Source organism: Anolis carolinensis, chromosome 1, assembly GCF_035594765.1.
Source record: "Anolis carolinensis isolate JA03-04 chromosome 1, rAnoCar3.1.pri, whole genome shotgun sequence".
Taxonomy (NCBI): Eukaryota; Metazoa; Chordata; class Lepidosauria; order Squamata; family Dactyloidae; genus Anolis; species Anolis carolinensis.
In genome coordinates, this window is record NC_085841.1 from 90,583,126 (window position 1) to 90,601,075 (window position 17,950).

General features: G+C 38.6%; 1 protein-coding gene and 1 long non-coding RNA gene across 2 annotated transcripts in view; one reads left to right on the plus strand and one right to left on the minus strand.

The window, feature by feature from the left end:
* Positions 1 to 6,226, plus strand: part of LOC103280517 (uncharacterized) — a 41,194-nt gene extending 34,968 nt beyond the window's left edge. Inside the window, exon 2 of the long non-coding RNA XR_010005635.1 lies at positions 5,197 to 6,226. This is a non-coding gene — a long non-coding RNA (uncharacterized LOC103280517). The remainder of the gene's footprint in view (positions 1 to 5,196) is intronic.
* On the minus strand, positions 5,489 to 15,338 carry cenpw (centromere protein W). Its single transcript, XM_003215556.4, has 3 exons — positions 14,997 to 15,338; positions 9,755 to 9,868; positions 5,489 to 7,596 (listed from the first exon to the last, which is right to left on the minus strand). Exons 1-3 carry the CDS (start codon positions 15,084 to 15,086, stop codon positions 7,570 to 7,572), a joined length of 231 nt encoding a protein of 76 aa, XP_003215604.1. The 5' UTR covers positions 15,087 to 15,338; the 3' UTR covers positions 5,489 to 7,569.
* Between the last annotated feature and the right edge of the window lie 2,612 nt (positions 15,339 to 17,950).

Consider the following 17,950-nt stretch of genomic DNA (forward strand, 5'->3'; position numbering starts at 1 on the left):
GCCCCTGCCCACTCTCCCACCCCACCATTACCACCTACATTGGCTACTACAAGACATGCATGCTGCTGGTCCATAGCACTCCCTGGTTCTGTGTCATGTGACTGCCAAAGGAGGTTGGGAGGAGCGAGAATCCTGTTTTGGAAGTATACTGACTTTTTAACTCCCATCACCTACCTTGGTGCAATAGTCTATTTCATTTCTCTGCCAGCACATCAGCATTAAAGTGACATCTGGAGGTGGGATTCCCCTCCTTTCTGCCTTCCCTCATACTCAAAATTATATTTTAAAATTTATTTTATACTTTATATATATTTGCCTTTTTGTGTTTACATTGTGAGATTGTGCAACTGAGCACCATTATTATTATCACCATCATCATAGAACAATCGTGAGGGATGGAGGAGTTCCAGGATGTGCAGAAGTACAGTCATGGAAGTACAAATGGGCAAACTAGAGTAATTATGCTAACAAAGAGAGGCATAATATAAAAAGTAGTCAATACTGCTATCATAACATGACCGTAGTAGGGTAGCGGGTTCATGTAATAAAGTCCTTAGACTGGTATTCTTAGGGATCATTCCACCTCTTCGGCTCCTTTTTGCTCTTTCATTGCTCCAAAAGTAAACTTTTCTTCTTCCTGTTCTAGCTTAGTTTAACCTCACATCCTTAGAGAGTTTTCCTATATCTAATGGAATTCATATAATAAAACCTTAGTTTATTTCCTATTACCATTGGTGTCAATGCTCCTTAATAATAGCAGCTAGCCACTGTATGCATGTTCTATCATTATCAACCCATTACATTCAAATGACCACTAGATAGCAGGAGATTTATAGTGTAATTCTTTATATATGTAATCATATGCAATCCTTACTGAACTCAATTGAACTTGGCTTGAGGAAAGCATAGAGATGATCAGAGCTAGACTCTCTTCCAAGCAAGGGCACCACAACTATTATTTTTGTTCTTCCAGAAACTAATGAATACAGCTGTCCCTGATTACGTCTAATGTTTATCTACAGTAACTTTGAAATTTTCAGAAAGGGGTTTCAACTTCAGCTGATTATAATATAAGTTGATGCTTGAAATGCTAAGATAGTGCTAACATCTGCCAATTAATGTTTACATTTTTAGGCTGCTTAGTAGTGAACAGCAAAACATGGGATATTCTAAAGTGCCTCCTTATTTGTAGGGGGGGGGGGTTAATCTAGAAAAATCAAGAAGCAGTCTTAGTTCTAGCATATTCAAAATTGAAAGATACATCAAAGGTCATCTACTCCATTCTCCTTTGTCTGAAATACATTTTAGGATTCTAGAAGGTGACCTTAAATACTCTGCTTAAAAAGTCCCCAAAAAAGTCTGTATCTTTCCAAAGATGTTCTCCCATCAAACAGCTCCTGGTGTCAACCCCCCCTCCCCCCATTGTTTTTAACCCATTGGCTCGGGTCCTTCCTTCTCAAGCAAGAGAAAATAGACTTTGTAATGTGTACAATATCTATCAAGAGTCTGGATCTCACTTAACTGTACTGAGCAGACACAACTGAGTTGGATAAGTATATGGAAAATGTGCCTTGCCCTCAAGTTCCCCATAAGAATTTGCTGGTCCTGGTCCTACTTTTATGTAGACTTAAGCAGCCTTGGCTTGTGAGCATTGCTCCCATGTAGCGAGCAAACTGATGCCCAAGTGTTTAACGTTGTATTTCTTAGTGTGCATTCTGACAAGCATTTCTCCCCAAGGTTAAATATTCTGTTTCTTTGAAGAAAGTTATTCGAATTACAAAAAAGAATTGAGCTAGATTTCATTTCATCATTTTCCAGCAAAGAGGCCCTAGACTTGAGCTAATGGGATACTGGCAAGAATTTTGAATGCACATACAAAAAAATTTAAGCATTTGGGGAAATGCCCTAGCTAGTGTTGAAGTTAACTTGGTAATTATCACATATAGAGACATGTAGCATTTTTTTTCAGTTTGTTAATTATGTAGAAATTTTTTGGCAGACAGTCAACCCAATTATGGTTAATACATAAGAAGCCTGCAGCTAGCCTTTTACTCTGAAGATACTCTAGTATTCGGCTTGCCTTGAATTTAGAAGAAAGATTTACTATTATCTGCTTTGGGAGACATGGAGGACTGGTAAATGTCTGAACTTTGGAACTGCCTTTGTGGTGTTTGGATAGCACTTACACACAGTGTGATGAATTATCATGTGGTACTCTTAAGCAAACAATTGGGAAAGCCCAAATATATACTGGAAATGCATTCAAGGGGGGGGGGGGGCGGACAAGTACTGGCATATGAATAAACTAATCCTATCATAGCAATCAGATTGTGGCATGGCATGAGTATGTGCAAAACAAGGGCATCTGCCAAGGTATAGAAAGCCTACAATAAAAAGGCTCATATAACACCATTGCAGACTTTCCCCCCAATTCACTATATAGTATTTGAACATAATGAAACCATTACTAATACTGCAAAATAAATCCCACCTATATTTATCCTTCAGTGCTTTCCTCCCAGTGCAACTTTTTAAGAGGTATTGAAACTAATGTTGCTTTGGGAACTTGCTTCAATGCCATATATACTCAAGCCACTCAAATTACAGATGATAGGGGGAAAGTCAGCATTTGAAGACAAGTTTTGATCAGTTTTAAATGTCCCGATGACAGCATTTTCTCAAAGGGGATTGAATGAAGCTGTGAAATTGAGAAGTCTACTACTAATGCTCAAAATGAACTTAGCCAGCAAGACCTATCTGTTGGCTTGGACATCTGCCTGCTAAGAGTACCTGAAACAAAGGGAAGGGGGTGGGATCGATAAATCTGACATAATTTCATTACCCTACGAATGAGCTTTTAATTTCCATACTTTTAATGGTCCCTCTAGTATAAGATTTTCTTTTGGATGCAGTAGGTGAAATATGATTTAAGGAAAATAAGATACCAAGAGCAGGCTCATATGATTTTTCTAATGAAAAACAAATAAAACCCCAAAGCAATGATGTATTGCATTATGTTCTGTAGGCTGTGGGGTTCCAATATCTCACTTTTCCCTGGTGTTCATTAGCTATTGACCTTTCAAAGCTGGTGAGGTAATTCCCTTAACACTATAAACCATAGGATATCCTCCCTGTTTCATGTTTTGACATTGAAAGAGGTCATAAAAGTGTTCCCTGTGTTGCTTAACATGGAGAAAGGAAAAGTAACCCCTTGCTTTAGCTTTTGAGACCCAGTATTTGAAATCTATGCAACACATTATCCCTATTCTTAAATGAGAAACAATGTAGCTGAAATATTAGTTTTGTTTAAACCAGTGTTTCTCAACCTGGGGGTCGGGACCTCTGAGGGGTCGCGAGGGGGGTGTCAGAGGGGTTGCCAAAGACCACCAGAAAATACATATTTCTGATGGTCTTCGGAACTCCTTTGGCAGAGAAGGCTGAAGATCTCTCCGCCTGTCCTTCACCCAAATGACAAAATCAATCCCCTCCCAACTCACTAGTATTCAAATTTCAGCATATCAGGTATTTGTGCCAAATTTGGTCCAGATCCATCATTGTTTGGGTTTACAGTGCTCTCTGGATGTAGGTGAACTACATCTCCCATAATTACTATCAATTCCTCCCAAATCCCTCTAGTATTTTCTGTTGATCATGGAGTTCTGTGTGGGAAGTTTGGCCCAATTCTATTATTAGTGGAGTTTAGAATGCTCTTTGATTGTACGTGAACTATAAATCTCAGCAACTACAACTCCCAAATGTCAAGGTCTATTTTCTCCAAACTCCACCAGTGTTCAAATTTGGCCATATTGAGTATTTATGTCAAGTATTGTCCAGATTCATCATTATTTCAGTCCACAGTGCTCTCTGGATGTAGGTGAACTACAACTCCAAAACTCAAGGTCAATACCCACCAAACCCTTCCAGTATTTCCTATTGGTCATGCAAGTTCGTTGTGCCAAATTTCGTTCAATTCCATTGTTGGTGGAGTTCTGAATGCTCTTTGTTTGCAGAACTATAAATCCCAGCAACTACAACTCTCAGATGACAAAATCAATCCCCCTCTCCACAACGCCACCAGTATTCAAATTTGGGTATATTGGGTATTTGTGTTTAATTTGGTCCAGTGAATGAAAATACGCCCTGCATATCAGATATTTACATTACGATTCATAACAGTAGCCAAATGACAATTATGAAGTAGCAACGAAAATAATTTTATGGTTGGGGGTCAGCACAACATGAGGGGCTGTATTAAGGAGCCGTGGCATTAGGAAGGTTGAGAACCACTGGCTTAAACTTACTAACATTAGCTATGCATATCAAAACAGAGTCAACATCCAACACAAAACTGGGATCTGACACACCATAATCTTCCATATAAACCTTATTTTTTTCAGAGGTGCCTCTCTTGGCCCCACCATCTTCAAAGATTTTCTTGGTTTGTTCCCAAGTTGTGATATTTTCTCCTTGTTGTATTTTCCCGAACAGGAAAATGCCTTTTGTTTCAGTGTTTTCAAAATAGACAAGAGCAAAAGGCTCTTAAAAATGTGGTTCTAACAATCTTTGTTCAAGTTTTAAACTGTATTTAATTGTGGTTTTTTGTTCAATATCAGTAAGAGCTATTTTGAGTCCCATTTTCAGAGACAAAAGTGCTACAGAATAAGTAAATTTGCTGAACAGCAGCAAGTTTCAAATTATATTCATTTGCATTTTAAAATGTGAAAGTTTTGGTTTAAAATGCACTGTATGAACTTCAAAGTGATGAGGACATTAATAAAAATTATAATTTCCTGTATTTGAAACAATTTCAGAATTTTGTAAAACTAAGATTCTGACAAAAGATCAACGACCTTGGACTATGTATGTTAAACCATCATTGTTGGGTCCTGAGGAAGTGATGTTATTTATTTTAATTCTAATTAAATCAAACAGTATACCTATTTGTATAATCAAAAGAATAATTTATGGATGTGTTCCTGAATGTGATCTTTCACTTGAAGTACTAGAGAGTACAGGACTATTAATCTTCTTATGCACCGCCACTCAGAAATTGCCTTGAATTCAATAGGACTTATGCCCTAGTGAGAATGCCTCGCGTTGCTTGCTTAATGTGGAAGAACACCAGGTGCTTCTTCCAAGGTTATTAGTTATATTATTCAAAAGTTTTAAAACTCTCTTCTCCCTTTACTTTGGTAGCATGAGAGCTATTGCACGGTGACCTTCCCACAAAGCCAAGCTTAAGCTGAAATAAGGACCCCACCGGCCTTCCTCCCATGAAGCCCAGCAAATCTTGAATCTCGTATTACCCTAGAGGCATGGGAAAGAGCTGGGCTGCTGTGACTCCCACACTCTAGCACAACAGAAAAGGGAACTAATTTATCTGGCGAATAGTCAACAAGAAGAGTGCAAGAATGAGCTTGAGACAGGGAACATTGCTTCTGTTAGTCTAACATAAAAATATTAAAATCATGGGCCTTGAAAACAAGTGTACGCAAACCATTCAAAAAGAAGTTTAATGTATGAACTGGAAAATACCAGCATGTATAAGTACAAATCTGGTGAATCAGAACCAGTACATTCAGAAACTTGGATATAAACAGAATAAAGACAAGACAAAAAAAGTCACAATCAATCTAAGAAACATTAAAACAAGCATCAATATAACATATTTGAACTTTCCAGTTAATGTTTATAATAGTCCTGGAATAGGTTGTGTAGTGAGCTTTATTTTGTCTATTACAAATTATCTTAATTGTGCTGTTTGTTGACATAGCATTATTGTTCCACAAAACCATAACCATACATCACTTGAAAGCAAAGCAATCTTAAAATAGATCTTCCAATACTGGATGGAAAAAGGGGGTAGATTTTCTTTCTATTTCATGCTTAAATCTCGTCGATGCAATATGATTATTATTTTTAAGTAGATGATTTCTATATTTGTGCTAAAATCTGCATTGATTGAAATATATATTCACTTTACAGACTACAATGTCTAGTGTTAATCACCCAGGCTTGATTAATTATGCTGGATGATTAGGTGATGACACTTCTTAGTTGAGAAAATGAGGCATCTTCGGCATCCTGTCAAAACACAGAACATTCCTCCTTCTCACCTTCATTACCAAGATATATGAAAGCTCAAAACTACTTTATTTCCTTTATGTGAAAAACTGAATGTTTAATTGCCCTATATCTGTCAACAATAAAAACTTGGTACACCTCATGCCTGTTGTCATTTTAATGTAAAATTATAATTCTAGAAAAGGAGCGAATTAATAAAACAAAAGTTTACATACAACAAATATATGGGACACTTAACTCTATCCCCATCTTATGGCTGCTAAAGGAACATCTACTGAGGTGAGGAATTTTAATCTCAAAGTAGGTTTACATAACAAAGACACTGATAGTAGAATTTATTCACAAAATGCATTTATTCCAACATATTCTATGCCACTCAGGCACTGTGAGGCAAAACATGATTTAATATAGAAACTTTCATTTATTGAATCATATTTATAAAGAATCATACATAAATAATGCAGGCATTCCGAACATATAGTTTACATTCTATAAAAAGACTACAGAATATAAATATAAAGTTTTGTATCATTTTTCTATCCCTCTAAGGGATCTGGACTTACTGGCTTAGAACAGCATTCCAAACAGGAACGATAAAACAGAAGCCTATGACTGGTATTCTTGAGCATTGTTACTTCTGAAAAAGAAAGATGGGGATTTAGGCTTCCTGTTACATCTTTTCTCTTGTTTGTATAAAATAAGAATGAAGATTTTAGACATGCCGCTTCTTCCAAAAATGGGAACTGGTGTGTCAATGTAAAAGGGGAATTTCAGTTTTCCACTCCTACCACCCACCAGCTCTTTGATAAAAGGAGGAAAACAATATACCAATATCCTTTCTAGGAAACTTCTGTTTGAAGTGGACCTTGCAAAATGTTTTATTTTATTTTATTTTCATTTACTTTGGAAAAATCATGAGAAACCAAGAGGGAGGGGAGTGTAAATTTCTGAAATAGTGTAACAGTTTCTATATTATGTTTACAACTACTGCCATATATATTCTGTTTCCTATTCTAAGTTTTCTACAGCAAGCATCTGCTTAACTGCAATTTTATTTGTAATGTCACTTAAAAACCTTGAAGGGTGTTTAAAAAGAATGAGAAGTATGTACATTTTAAAGACTTGTTGATAAATATTCTAGAAGATAATTTGTTTTTATAGAAAGAATTATGTACTATTCATAATAACATCCAGATAAGTTAACATTCACAGTCGCACAGAAGCCATCTTATATAGTTAGTATTAGAAAACAAACTTTGTAGCTAATATTAAAACTTGCATCTCAGTCACTGATATTTACATACATTAGTTCATTATGCAGTCATTCTTACACTATATTATTACATAACCTTTCCTGAAAATGATCATGTACAAGAGCATGAAAATGCAATTATCAAGCTATTTTGGCATTAGCATACATAGTTACTTGACAATTTAATACACTGCATTAAATTCAGCCAGAGGATGAAAGAATACTTCTTGGCTCTAGCCACGGCTCTTCTTCAAAATTATCTGGAGGAAAACACAAATACAGATATATAAATCTATCATGTCAGATAAATAGATTAGTTATACAGTGTTCTTATTTATTTATATTTACATTGCTACAAAGATAACCGAGCAAAAACAGTAATTTTCTTTTTATGCTACTAAACCAACCCACTGAAATAAAAAAGAACTTCATTCTCATTCTGTTTGCTGTTGTGTTTTTGTGTGTAGATCTGAATATGTCAGAAGGAACACTCTTCTTCAAATCCAATTCATGACAGAAATTCACACAGCAATGCATCTAATTACAAATCCTGCAAATGGATTTACAGATTCCTCCTCCCCCTCACCTATGTTTTTAGATTTTCTGAAGACACTCATCAGTTAAGATCAAGGGAGGCCTGTCACAAACCTTCCCTGTGGTGTCAAAGGAAGGAACTTCCTTCAGATAGATCCATCTAGCGAACATCCCTGAGAAAGTCTGACAAACACCACAAACAGAAAACACTTTTTATTTCTTCTTCTACATTTCTATTTATTGCATGTAGGTCACCTCTTATATCTAGATACAGAAGGAACCATATAAAAGTACTTATGTTCTAGAATGTACTTTAACTGCCATAAAGCTCAAGCTCCTTCATTTCAAGTAGAAAAGCATAATTTATATTCAGTTTGCCGTGCTATATATCTTGCCTTGATCTAGTGACCATATAGCAGGAGGGAGAGCCAGTGTACTTTAGTGATTTTAGTGTTAGATTAGAACTGTGGGAGAACAGAGTGTGACTCTTGCCAAGGAAACTCTGTAACTTGAAGACACACAACATTATAATAAAAGTATGGAACATATGGTTCTCTAGACATTTCAGGTCACACAGCATAGCCAATAGTAAGGAACTGAGTTTTTCTGTAGTCCATGATATTTGGAGCTCCACAAGTTCTTTTTATCTGTATGACAAATAATCTGATTCCAGATAAAGAGATATGAAAGGAATTTAAATTGTTTAGTATTATTAGGCAATGTTTGCACAAATTATATATTAACCAATTCAGAGTCACTGTGGGGTAGCAGTTTGAGCATCAGACTATGAGTCTGGTGAGCACAGTTGGAATCCATGGTAACCCACTGGATGATCTTGGGCAAGTCACTCTCTCAGCCTCACATAAAGGCGAAGGCAACACCCTCTGAACAAATCCTGCCAAGAAAACCACATAATGGATTCGCCTTAGGGTCGTCTTGTCAGGAAAAAAAACTTGGAAGGCACAGAAAATTGTAATTACACAAGAGGCTGAGGGAATTCCTGCTCTCAAAGATTACCTTGAGGATGACACAAGCTTATCATCTAAATAAGCTTCCTAAGCCACCATTACTACATTTACTAAGCAGACAAGCAATAGGCTGAGATGACAACCTGCCCTTATGGACAACTGTCCATTCTTACTGACAAGAGATTTTGCTTTCCTACAGAAAGAATGAAAGTGGGTCTTTTACCAAGTAAAATACTTGGGACCTTTTGCATTCTTCATCTCCACTTTTTATACATTTCTGGAAACTTCCCTTGAAATTAAAAGGGAAATTTAAAATTCTGATGGTGGATGAGAGGAAGAGGGGAAATTGCCTCTCATCTCCCACAGTCCACAATGCTCTCTCTTCCAATGTTATTGATATGATTATAAATGTCTTTTATACTCACACAGTTAATGAAAGCTCAATTTTGGCTTTTAGTTTATCTCATTATACAGGTGCTTCCTTAGATGTCTTTTCATACTATATTTCCTTTTTGACTGGCATGAATGAGTTCTTGAGAAGTGTGTATAGAGGTTCCTGTTCCATATTGACCTAGATCACTGCTTCTCAAATTATGTGATGTGGGGAATCGACATTTTCAACCTCAAAGTGCCATGGGCCACTTTCTGTCTTTTCTAGAAACCTGCCAGCAACCTTACAGAATATAATTCTGTATAATCATGTTTTACACAAACATGATTTGAAGCAACACAATTTAATATATGATATTATACTAACTATAGTTTTACTTGATTTAATAACTCAAAAGTATAATAGATACCATATTTGAAAAAGGTAGTCAGGTGGTATCAGCATTATACTCTCTTGACACTAAATAGAAAAATGTCACCAGCTTAATATCACAGGACAGAGATTTCAGTTTCTAATAGCAATTACCTTTGCTGAAGAGAGAACATGTTCATATTTAATTATTTTGCTCTTTCCTGCTATAGCTATGGTCCTGGCTTCCTCTGCTAATCGATGTAGAAACAACAAAAAGTTCAAAAATACCTTTAACGAAAGAGAATGCATTAAAAGGGATGTTTAAGATTGGCACATTTTGATTTATGAGATAAACTTTTCAAGGAATGTCAAGCTATACATATAAATATATATTAGACAAACAAATGTATACTAATTTTACTAAGTATTTAATTATATAACTATTACTTCTTATTATATAACAGATAAAGCTTCTTTATTTTTGAAGTCTATTTCTAGTCAAGCACATCACTTCAGCATGATCTTGTATCACCATTCTTTTTGCCAAAACTACCAGTTAATAGAAATTTAATATAATACAGTTATACTCTTTGTCTTTAGGGTCTTTAGGATCTTTGTCTTTATATGGCAGTGCGGACTCAGATAATCCAATTCAAAGCAGACGTTGTGGATTATCTGCCTTGATATACTGGGTTACATGGTTGCGTGAAAGGGCCCTTATTCCATCCTGGGACAACCAAAAACAGGCACCAACCCCCTCAACACTTCCTGACGGGGAAATGGTGGTGGTGGTGACGGCCAGGGATGGGAGATTTAGTGCTCTACCCTCTTCTTATGCACATATCTGAATCATTTCACTACAACATCGTATATAATGGGACCTAAGCATCCATGGATTTTGGTATCCAGGAGGCTCCTGGAGCCAAACTCCAGTGGATACCAAGGGCAAACTCTACCTAGCTTGGATCTGATTAATTACCTTTGGGAAGATTTGTCTTAACATCATATGATTTCATGAATAATTATTCCTGTTGTCTTTCTCAGTGTATCTTTAATGCCCTTAGGCTGGAGTATAAAAAAGATGTGGTCTGCCCAAGGCTCTTGGGATGAAACCATACAATATGCTTAGCATATGCATCTAGAAGAGGTGCTTCCTCAAGTGGTAAAAGCTGTCTGTTTGTCATAGCACATGTTTTTTCCCCTCCCACTTGTTTTGTTTTGTGATTTGACACTAGAAAAATAACACTTTCAAACCAGGAACAGAACATTTTTCAAATTTTGTTACATAGTATGATTAAAACATCTTTTGGTTTCCCCACTTCCCTGTCTTTCAAAACAGAAACAACCTTGGATTCCAAGGCTCCCATAGCAGGCCCATTACTCATCCTAAGCACAATAAGCACATATTTCTAATTAAGGTGCCTAGACTGTACCAGCCATTGGCGAAAGCCATTATCTTTTACAGAGTATCAATGCTTTGGTTTTTAGTTTTGAATATGTTTGATTTTTAACTGAATTGTTTTTAATACTAACTAGCTGTGCCCGGCCACGCGTTGCTGTGGCGAAGTATGGTGGTCTGGGAAATAAAGTATTGAGGAATTGGTGGTAGTTAAGGTCAAGGGTAAAGGTTTTCCCGAGACATTAAGTCCAGTCGTGTCTTACTCTGGAGGTTGGTGCTCATTTCCATTTCTAAGCCGAAGAGCCGGCGTTGTCCGTAGACTCCTCCAAGGTCATGTGGGATGACTGCATGGAGCGGCGTTACCTTCCCACCGGAGCAGTACGTATTGATCCACTCACATTTGCATGTTTTCGAACTTCTGGGTTGGCAGAAGCTGGGGCTAACAGTGGGGGCTCTCTCCGCTCCCCGCTTTAACACGCTGCGCCATCAGGGGATATTATTTCCTAAAGGTTGTGAACATACAATATTTCTGATTGGCTTTTTTTGTTTGTTGGAGGCAAGTATGAATGCTGCAATTAGGAAAAATGATTAGGATGTAATGGCCTTGCAGCTTTAAAGCATGGCTGTTTCCTCCCTGAGTGAATTTTTTGTTGGGAGGTGTTAGCTGGCCCTGATTGTTTCCTGTCTGGAATTCCCTTGTTTTCAGAGTGGTGTTGTTTGCGATATTTTTATGTGCTTCTACTGTCTGTGGCCCTGAGAAAACAGAGGATTTGCCAGACTTTGATGATGGGAATCCTTTGTTGGGAGGTGTTAGCTGGCCCTGATTGTTTCCTGTGTGGAATTCCCGTTTATTTACTGTCCTGGTTTTAGAGATTATATTGTTCTGCCTTATTCTATCCCAGTAATTATTTCATATTAAAGAAGAATCTCACTTATCCAACATTCGCTTACACAATGTTCTGGATTATCCAACGCAGTCTGCCTTTTCATAATCAATGTTTTTGTAGTCAGTGTTTTAAATTCATTGTGATATTTTAGTGGTAAATTTGTAAATACAGTACAGTAGAGTCTCACTTATCCAACATAAACGGGCCGGCAGAACGTTGGATAAGCGAATACGTTGGATAATGAGGAATTAAGGATAACCCTATTAAACATCAAATTAAGTTATGATTTTACAAATTAAGCACCAAAACATCATGTTAGACAACAAATTTGTCAGAAAAAGTAGTTCAGTACACAGTAATGCTATATAGTAATTACTGTATTTATGAATTTAGCACCAAAATATCACGATATATTGAAAACATTGACTACAAAAATGCGTTGGATAATCCAGAACGTTGGATAAGTGAGACTCTACTGTAAATACTACATAGCATTACTGCGCATGGAACTACTTTTTCTGTCAAATTTGTTGTATAATATGATGTTTTGGTGTTTAATTTGTATAACGATTACCTAATTTGATGTTTAATTGGCTTTTCCTGAATCCCTTCTTATTATCCAACATATTCACTTATCCTGCCGGCCTGTTTATGTTGGATAAGTGAGACTCTACTGTATATTGATCATCTTATATTATCTGCTCAGAACTGGATTATATGAGGCTCCTTCTTCACAGCTGTATAAAATGCACACTGAAGTGGATTATATGGTAGTGTGGAGTCAAGATAATCCAGTGCAAAGCAGATAATATAAGATTATAAATAGGTTATATAGCTGTGAGGAAGGGCCTTGAGTCTACACTGCCATATAATCCACTGCAAATTAGATAATCTGTGGAAGAAATCTAAGTAAGGCCTAAATCTGCCTGTCCTCTAACTGAATCCTGGCTGTCCCTTGGTTGCTAGGCAACCAAGTGGGCAGAGATTAGCCCTCTAAACTGGCAGCAATTGGATAAAAAAAAATATTGCTCTCCCTCTAATTAGGACTTTATTTTTCTTTTCTTTTTGTTGTATCAACCTTGAGGCATGGATGATAGGTTGTGTTGTCAAATTTTGAGGTTGGGGGGCCTGTACTTTTGTTGTTTTGTGAATTGCCGTGATGCCATCACTCTTTTATATATATAGATGATATTTGTTTTAATATTTGTAATATTTTAAAACTGCATTGAAATATTTTTAATATAAGCCACTTTGAATCTCCTTATGGCAAGAAAAAGTGTGATATAAATAAACATAATAATAATAATAATATGGGCTTAATTTGTCTGATAAATCTAATTACTGAGGCATATGTCTTCTGTTGTTGGTGGAAAAACGGAATCACTGGGAATTTTTCCCCTTTAACATAGGCATGGGCAAACTTCGGCCCTCCAGGTGTTTTGTACTTACAGAAATATATAACTGTTTGAAGTATTTAACTGTTTCATATGGATGTACGGGACTGGTTACCCTTGATATGAGCTAGTCATTGACCGTAATAAAAGTTTACTTACTTACAGAATCATAGATTTGGAAGACCTCGTGGGCCATCCAGTCCAACCCCCTGGCAAGAAGCAAGAAAATCAAATTCAAAGCACCCCGACAGATGGCCATCCAGCCTCTGCTTAAAAGCCCCCAAAAATGGAGCCTCCACCACACTCCAGGGAAGAGATTTCCACTGCTGAACAGCTCTCACAGTTCTTCTTAATGTTCAGGTGGAATCTCCTTTCCTGTAGTTTGAAGCCATTGTTCCACATCTTAGTTACCTATAAAGCCCTAAATGGCTCAGGTCCAGGCTATTTGTCAAACCACATCTCCCTGTATAGACCATCTCAAGCACTTCGGTCAGCAGAGGAGGCCTTGCTCTCAGTCCCACCCCCATCACAAGCGCGGCTGGTGGGTATGAGAGAGGGGGCCTTCTCCGTGATCGCCCTCCACCTCTGGAACTACCTCCTAAAGAAATAAAAATGGCCCCCACCCTCCTCTCCTTTAAGAAACAGTTAAAAACACATCTATGCACCTCAACATACGGAGAGGAGGAGGACGAACATAACTGCCACCCCATAGCAGCTATGGTCTAAGTGAAACTGAACATTTTCAGCAACTTGGTTACTTTAACTTGTCCAGGTATACGCTCACTCTGTGCAATAATGTTTTTACTGATTGTCATGTTTAAATTCATTGTTTTTTTAATGTGGAATTTTTATTATAATGTGTATGTTATTGTCATTTTATACTTTTAACATTATGAAGAAATTGTGGTATTGAATGTTTGCCATTTATATATATGTTAACCGCCCTGAGTCCCTTTGGGGAGAGAGGGCAGTCTAGAAATAAAGTTGTTTTTTATTATTGTTGTTGTTGTTGTTGTTGTTGTTATGATGTCTCCAGGGCAGCAGAAAACAAGCCTGCTCCCTCTTCCTTATGACACCCTTTCACATATTAATATATGGCCATCATGTCTCCTCTCAGCCTTCTCCTCTACAGGCTAAGCATGCCCAGTTCTTTAAGCCACTCCTCATAGGGCATGGTCTCCAGACCCTTGATCATTTTAGTCTCCTTCCAGCTTGTCAACATCTTTCAACTGCAGTTCCCAGAATTGGAGACAGTATTCAAGGTGTGGTCTGACCAAGGCAGAATAGTGGGGTAGCATGACTTCCCTGGATCTAGACCAGGCATGGGCAAACTTCAGTCTTCCAGGTGTTTTGGAATCCAACTCCCAGTGGGCTGTTAGGAATTGTGAGAGTTGAAATCCAAAACACCCGGAGGGCCCAAGTCTACGCTAAACTGTAGAATGAATTTAGCCGGTTGACACATGAACTGCCATAGCTCAATACTAAGGAATCATGGGAGTTATAGTTTTGCAAGCTCTTTAGCCTTCTCGGCCAAATGAGTGCTGTTACCTCACCAAACTACACAACCCGGGATACCATAGCATTGAACCAAGAAGTGCGGCCTGTCAAAGGCTGCGGGCTGCAAGGCCTTCTGAAAGGAGGGAAGGGCCTGCCTGCCTCTTCAGCCTGAGGACCCGGCCCTTCACTACTACGCTCTCCTTCGTCACCTCGAGGTACAGCAAGAGGCGGGCCCTTACCAGTACGTCAAGGTCGCCGCGAAGGACGAGATGGGGCTCGTGCCTTTTCACCGCGTCCTTCAGAGTTTTCCGCCGAACAGTGCGCCTCATTGTCGCCGTCCTCTCCCAACAGGCCTTACGCTTGCGCCAGGAAGATTCAAATGTGCCGCTGCCGCCGCGCGCCACGCTACGTCACAAGGGAACTATGACGCGCGGCGGCACATACTCAGATTGGCGAAGGGAAGGGAAAGGGAGCGAAGCGAAGCTCCGCCCATAAGCTCCGAGCCAGATTGAATGTTGCCGGAAATAGCCGAACGACAGTTTGGCTGAAGGCTGAAGCCCGAGGTTAGTTTCCGCAGCCACCCTCCTTATATTAAAGCAGGGATGCACTCTACATTATAGAATAGATATGGGCTAACTTGGGCCCGGCTTCCGGTGTTTTGGACTTCAATTCCCACCTTTCCTCAGGTACTTTCCTTTTCCCCCTCAGCCGCTTAAGGCCCTCCCTCCACCAATTTGGCCCATACGTGATATAGAAGCATTGACAGCTTGATAGCATATTAACTGCCATGGCTCAATCCTGAGAGCTGTAGTGTTACAAGGTCCTTAGCCTTCTGCCAAGGAGTGCTGGTGCCTCACTAAACTACATATCCCAGTATTCCATAGCATTGAGCCATGGCAGTGAAAGTGAAGTCAAACTGCAGTCATACCTTAGTGGAGATGCAGCCCAAGCCTTGGAGCATTGGTTCCCAACCTTTGGGCCTCCAGGTGTTTTGGGCTTCAACTCCCACTGTTCCCAGCCGCTCGTAAACTGGCTGGGATTTGTGGGAGTTGAAGTCCAAAACACTTGGAGGCCCAAAGATTGGGAACCACTTCCCAGCCTTGGAGGAATAGACCACCGCCTTCCAGATGTTTTGAGAGGTAACTTCCACAGACTGGGTGGGAGTTGTAATCCAAAATATCTGCTGTGTACCTAGATGGTGGAGTTTAATTACATTGCATTTCTTTATTGTTATTAAAAGCCCCTTCCACACAGCTGAATAAAAACCCAATTATCTGCTTTGAACTGAAATATATGGCAGTGTGGACCCAGATAGCCCAGTTCAAAGCAGATATTGTGGGTTATTCTGCCTTGATATTCTGGGTTATACGGCCGTGTGGAAAGGCCCAAAGAGTTATACTCAAAGTGCTCAGTGAGATAGGTATGAGAAAGAAACACAATGAATCGAGTGGAGAAAAACATCAAGAAATAATAATTTAACAACAACAACAACAACAACAATGAAATAAAGAAATTTCATGGAAGGTCACACATCTGGGATTGGTAAAATCATGGCAAAACAAAAAGAGCTGGAATTTTGATGCTTCCAGAGACTTTTTCCCCCTTTCTGGAGGCCCTTCTACTCTGCCATATAACCCAGAATGTCAACAGATAATCCACATTACCTGTTTTGAACTGGATTATCTGAGTCTACATTACCATATAAACCAGTTCAAAGCAGATAAACTGGATTTTATATGGCAGTTTAGAAGCGGCCTGGATGATATACATTCAATTTCAGAAAATACTATATTAATTTAAACTGACCTGGGAACACGAGACCAAATTGCCGATATCCATTGGATAATGGAGGAAGGTAGGGAGTTTCAGAAAAGCATCTATTTTTGTTTTATTGACTATTCTAAAACCTTTGACTGTGTGGATCATAATAAATTGTAGCATGTTCTTGGTGGTATGGGGATACCAAGTCACCTTGTCTGTCTCCTGAGAAATCTGTTTAATAACCAAGTAGCAACACTGGTGGCACAGTGTGTTAAAGCACTGAGCTGCTGAACTTGCGGACCAAAAGGTCCCAGGTTCAAATCCCGGGAACGGAATGAGCGCCCGCTGTTAGCCCCAGCTCCTGCCAACCTAGCAGTTCGAAAACATGCAAATAATGTGAGTAGATCAATAGGTACTCCGGCGGGAAGGTAATGGCGCTCCATGCAGTCATGCCGGCCACATGACCTTGGAGGTGTCTATGGACAACGCCGGCTCTTCGGCGCCAACCGAAGAGTTGGTCACGACTGGATTTAATGTCCGGGGAAACCTTTACCTTTACTAGCAACAGTAAGAACAGACTACGGAACAACGGACTGATTCAAGATTGGGAAGGGAGTACGGCAGGGCTGTATACTCTCACCCTACCTATTAAACCTGTATGCAGAACACTTCATGCGACGTACGGGGCTTGATGAATCCAAGGCTAGAGTTAAAATTTCTGGAAGAAACATTAATGACCTCAGATTAACAACCTCATTAAACTACAATTCCCCTAATTCTATAGCATTGAATCATGTCAGTTAAAGTGTTACCAAGATGCATTAATTCTACAGTACAGACGTACCCTTGGAGGTTTCTCATCCTTAGGTTTGTCATGGATGGAAGTTGACTTGACTGTAATTAACAACAACAATGAAAAAAAAAATGGAAGTGTTAGATAATTTTTTTCATCTAGAGGGGCTCTTAAAGCAATATTATTGCCTGCCTATTGATCAATAGCAGCTCTAATATCATACTTTCCCCATTAGTTGTGAGCTGTTGCAATGCCAATTTAGGTATATTGTTTGTGACTGTTAGGATTAGTGACCATTTCCAAGGCTGTAGTATTAAACATTTACATTGTGCCACTTCTACATAGATTCTTGGGGAAACATCATATTTAGTAGCCGATGTATGAAATGCATACTAGTTTTAAAAGACACTTGAAAACATATATAATCTCACACGATTAGATATACACTTGAAAAGCAGGATCACTTGAACTATATAAGCAGCTACTGGTTGCCTTTTAAAGTGATTCCTAAATGCTCTTCTGGCTTCTGTAACAAACAAAAAAAACCCAAGTGTTTGCTATACAGTTGTATTTTGGAATTCTTGGAAAGCTGAAGTTGTTTATGTGAATTAACGTGTAAACAAGCTCTTGCTGGGTGTT

What these genes read in the sequence shown, in the direction of transcription:
- cenpw (XM_003215556.4), bottom strand. Translation starts at nt 15,086, where the DNA reads ATGAGGCGCACTGTTCGGCGGAAAACTCTGAAGGACGCGGTGAAAAGG. An exon ending in GCGGCGACCTTGACGTACTG is followed by an intron (nt 9,869 to 14,996) that starts GTAAGGGCCCGC and finishes CTTTCGTTAAAG; the next exon opens with GTATTTTTGAACTTTTTGTT. An exon ending in ATGTTCTCTCTTCAGCAAAG is followed by an intron (nt 7,597 to 9,754) that starts GTAATTGCTATT and finishes GTTTTCCTCCAG; the next exon opens with ATAATTTTGAAGAAGAGCCG.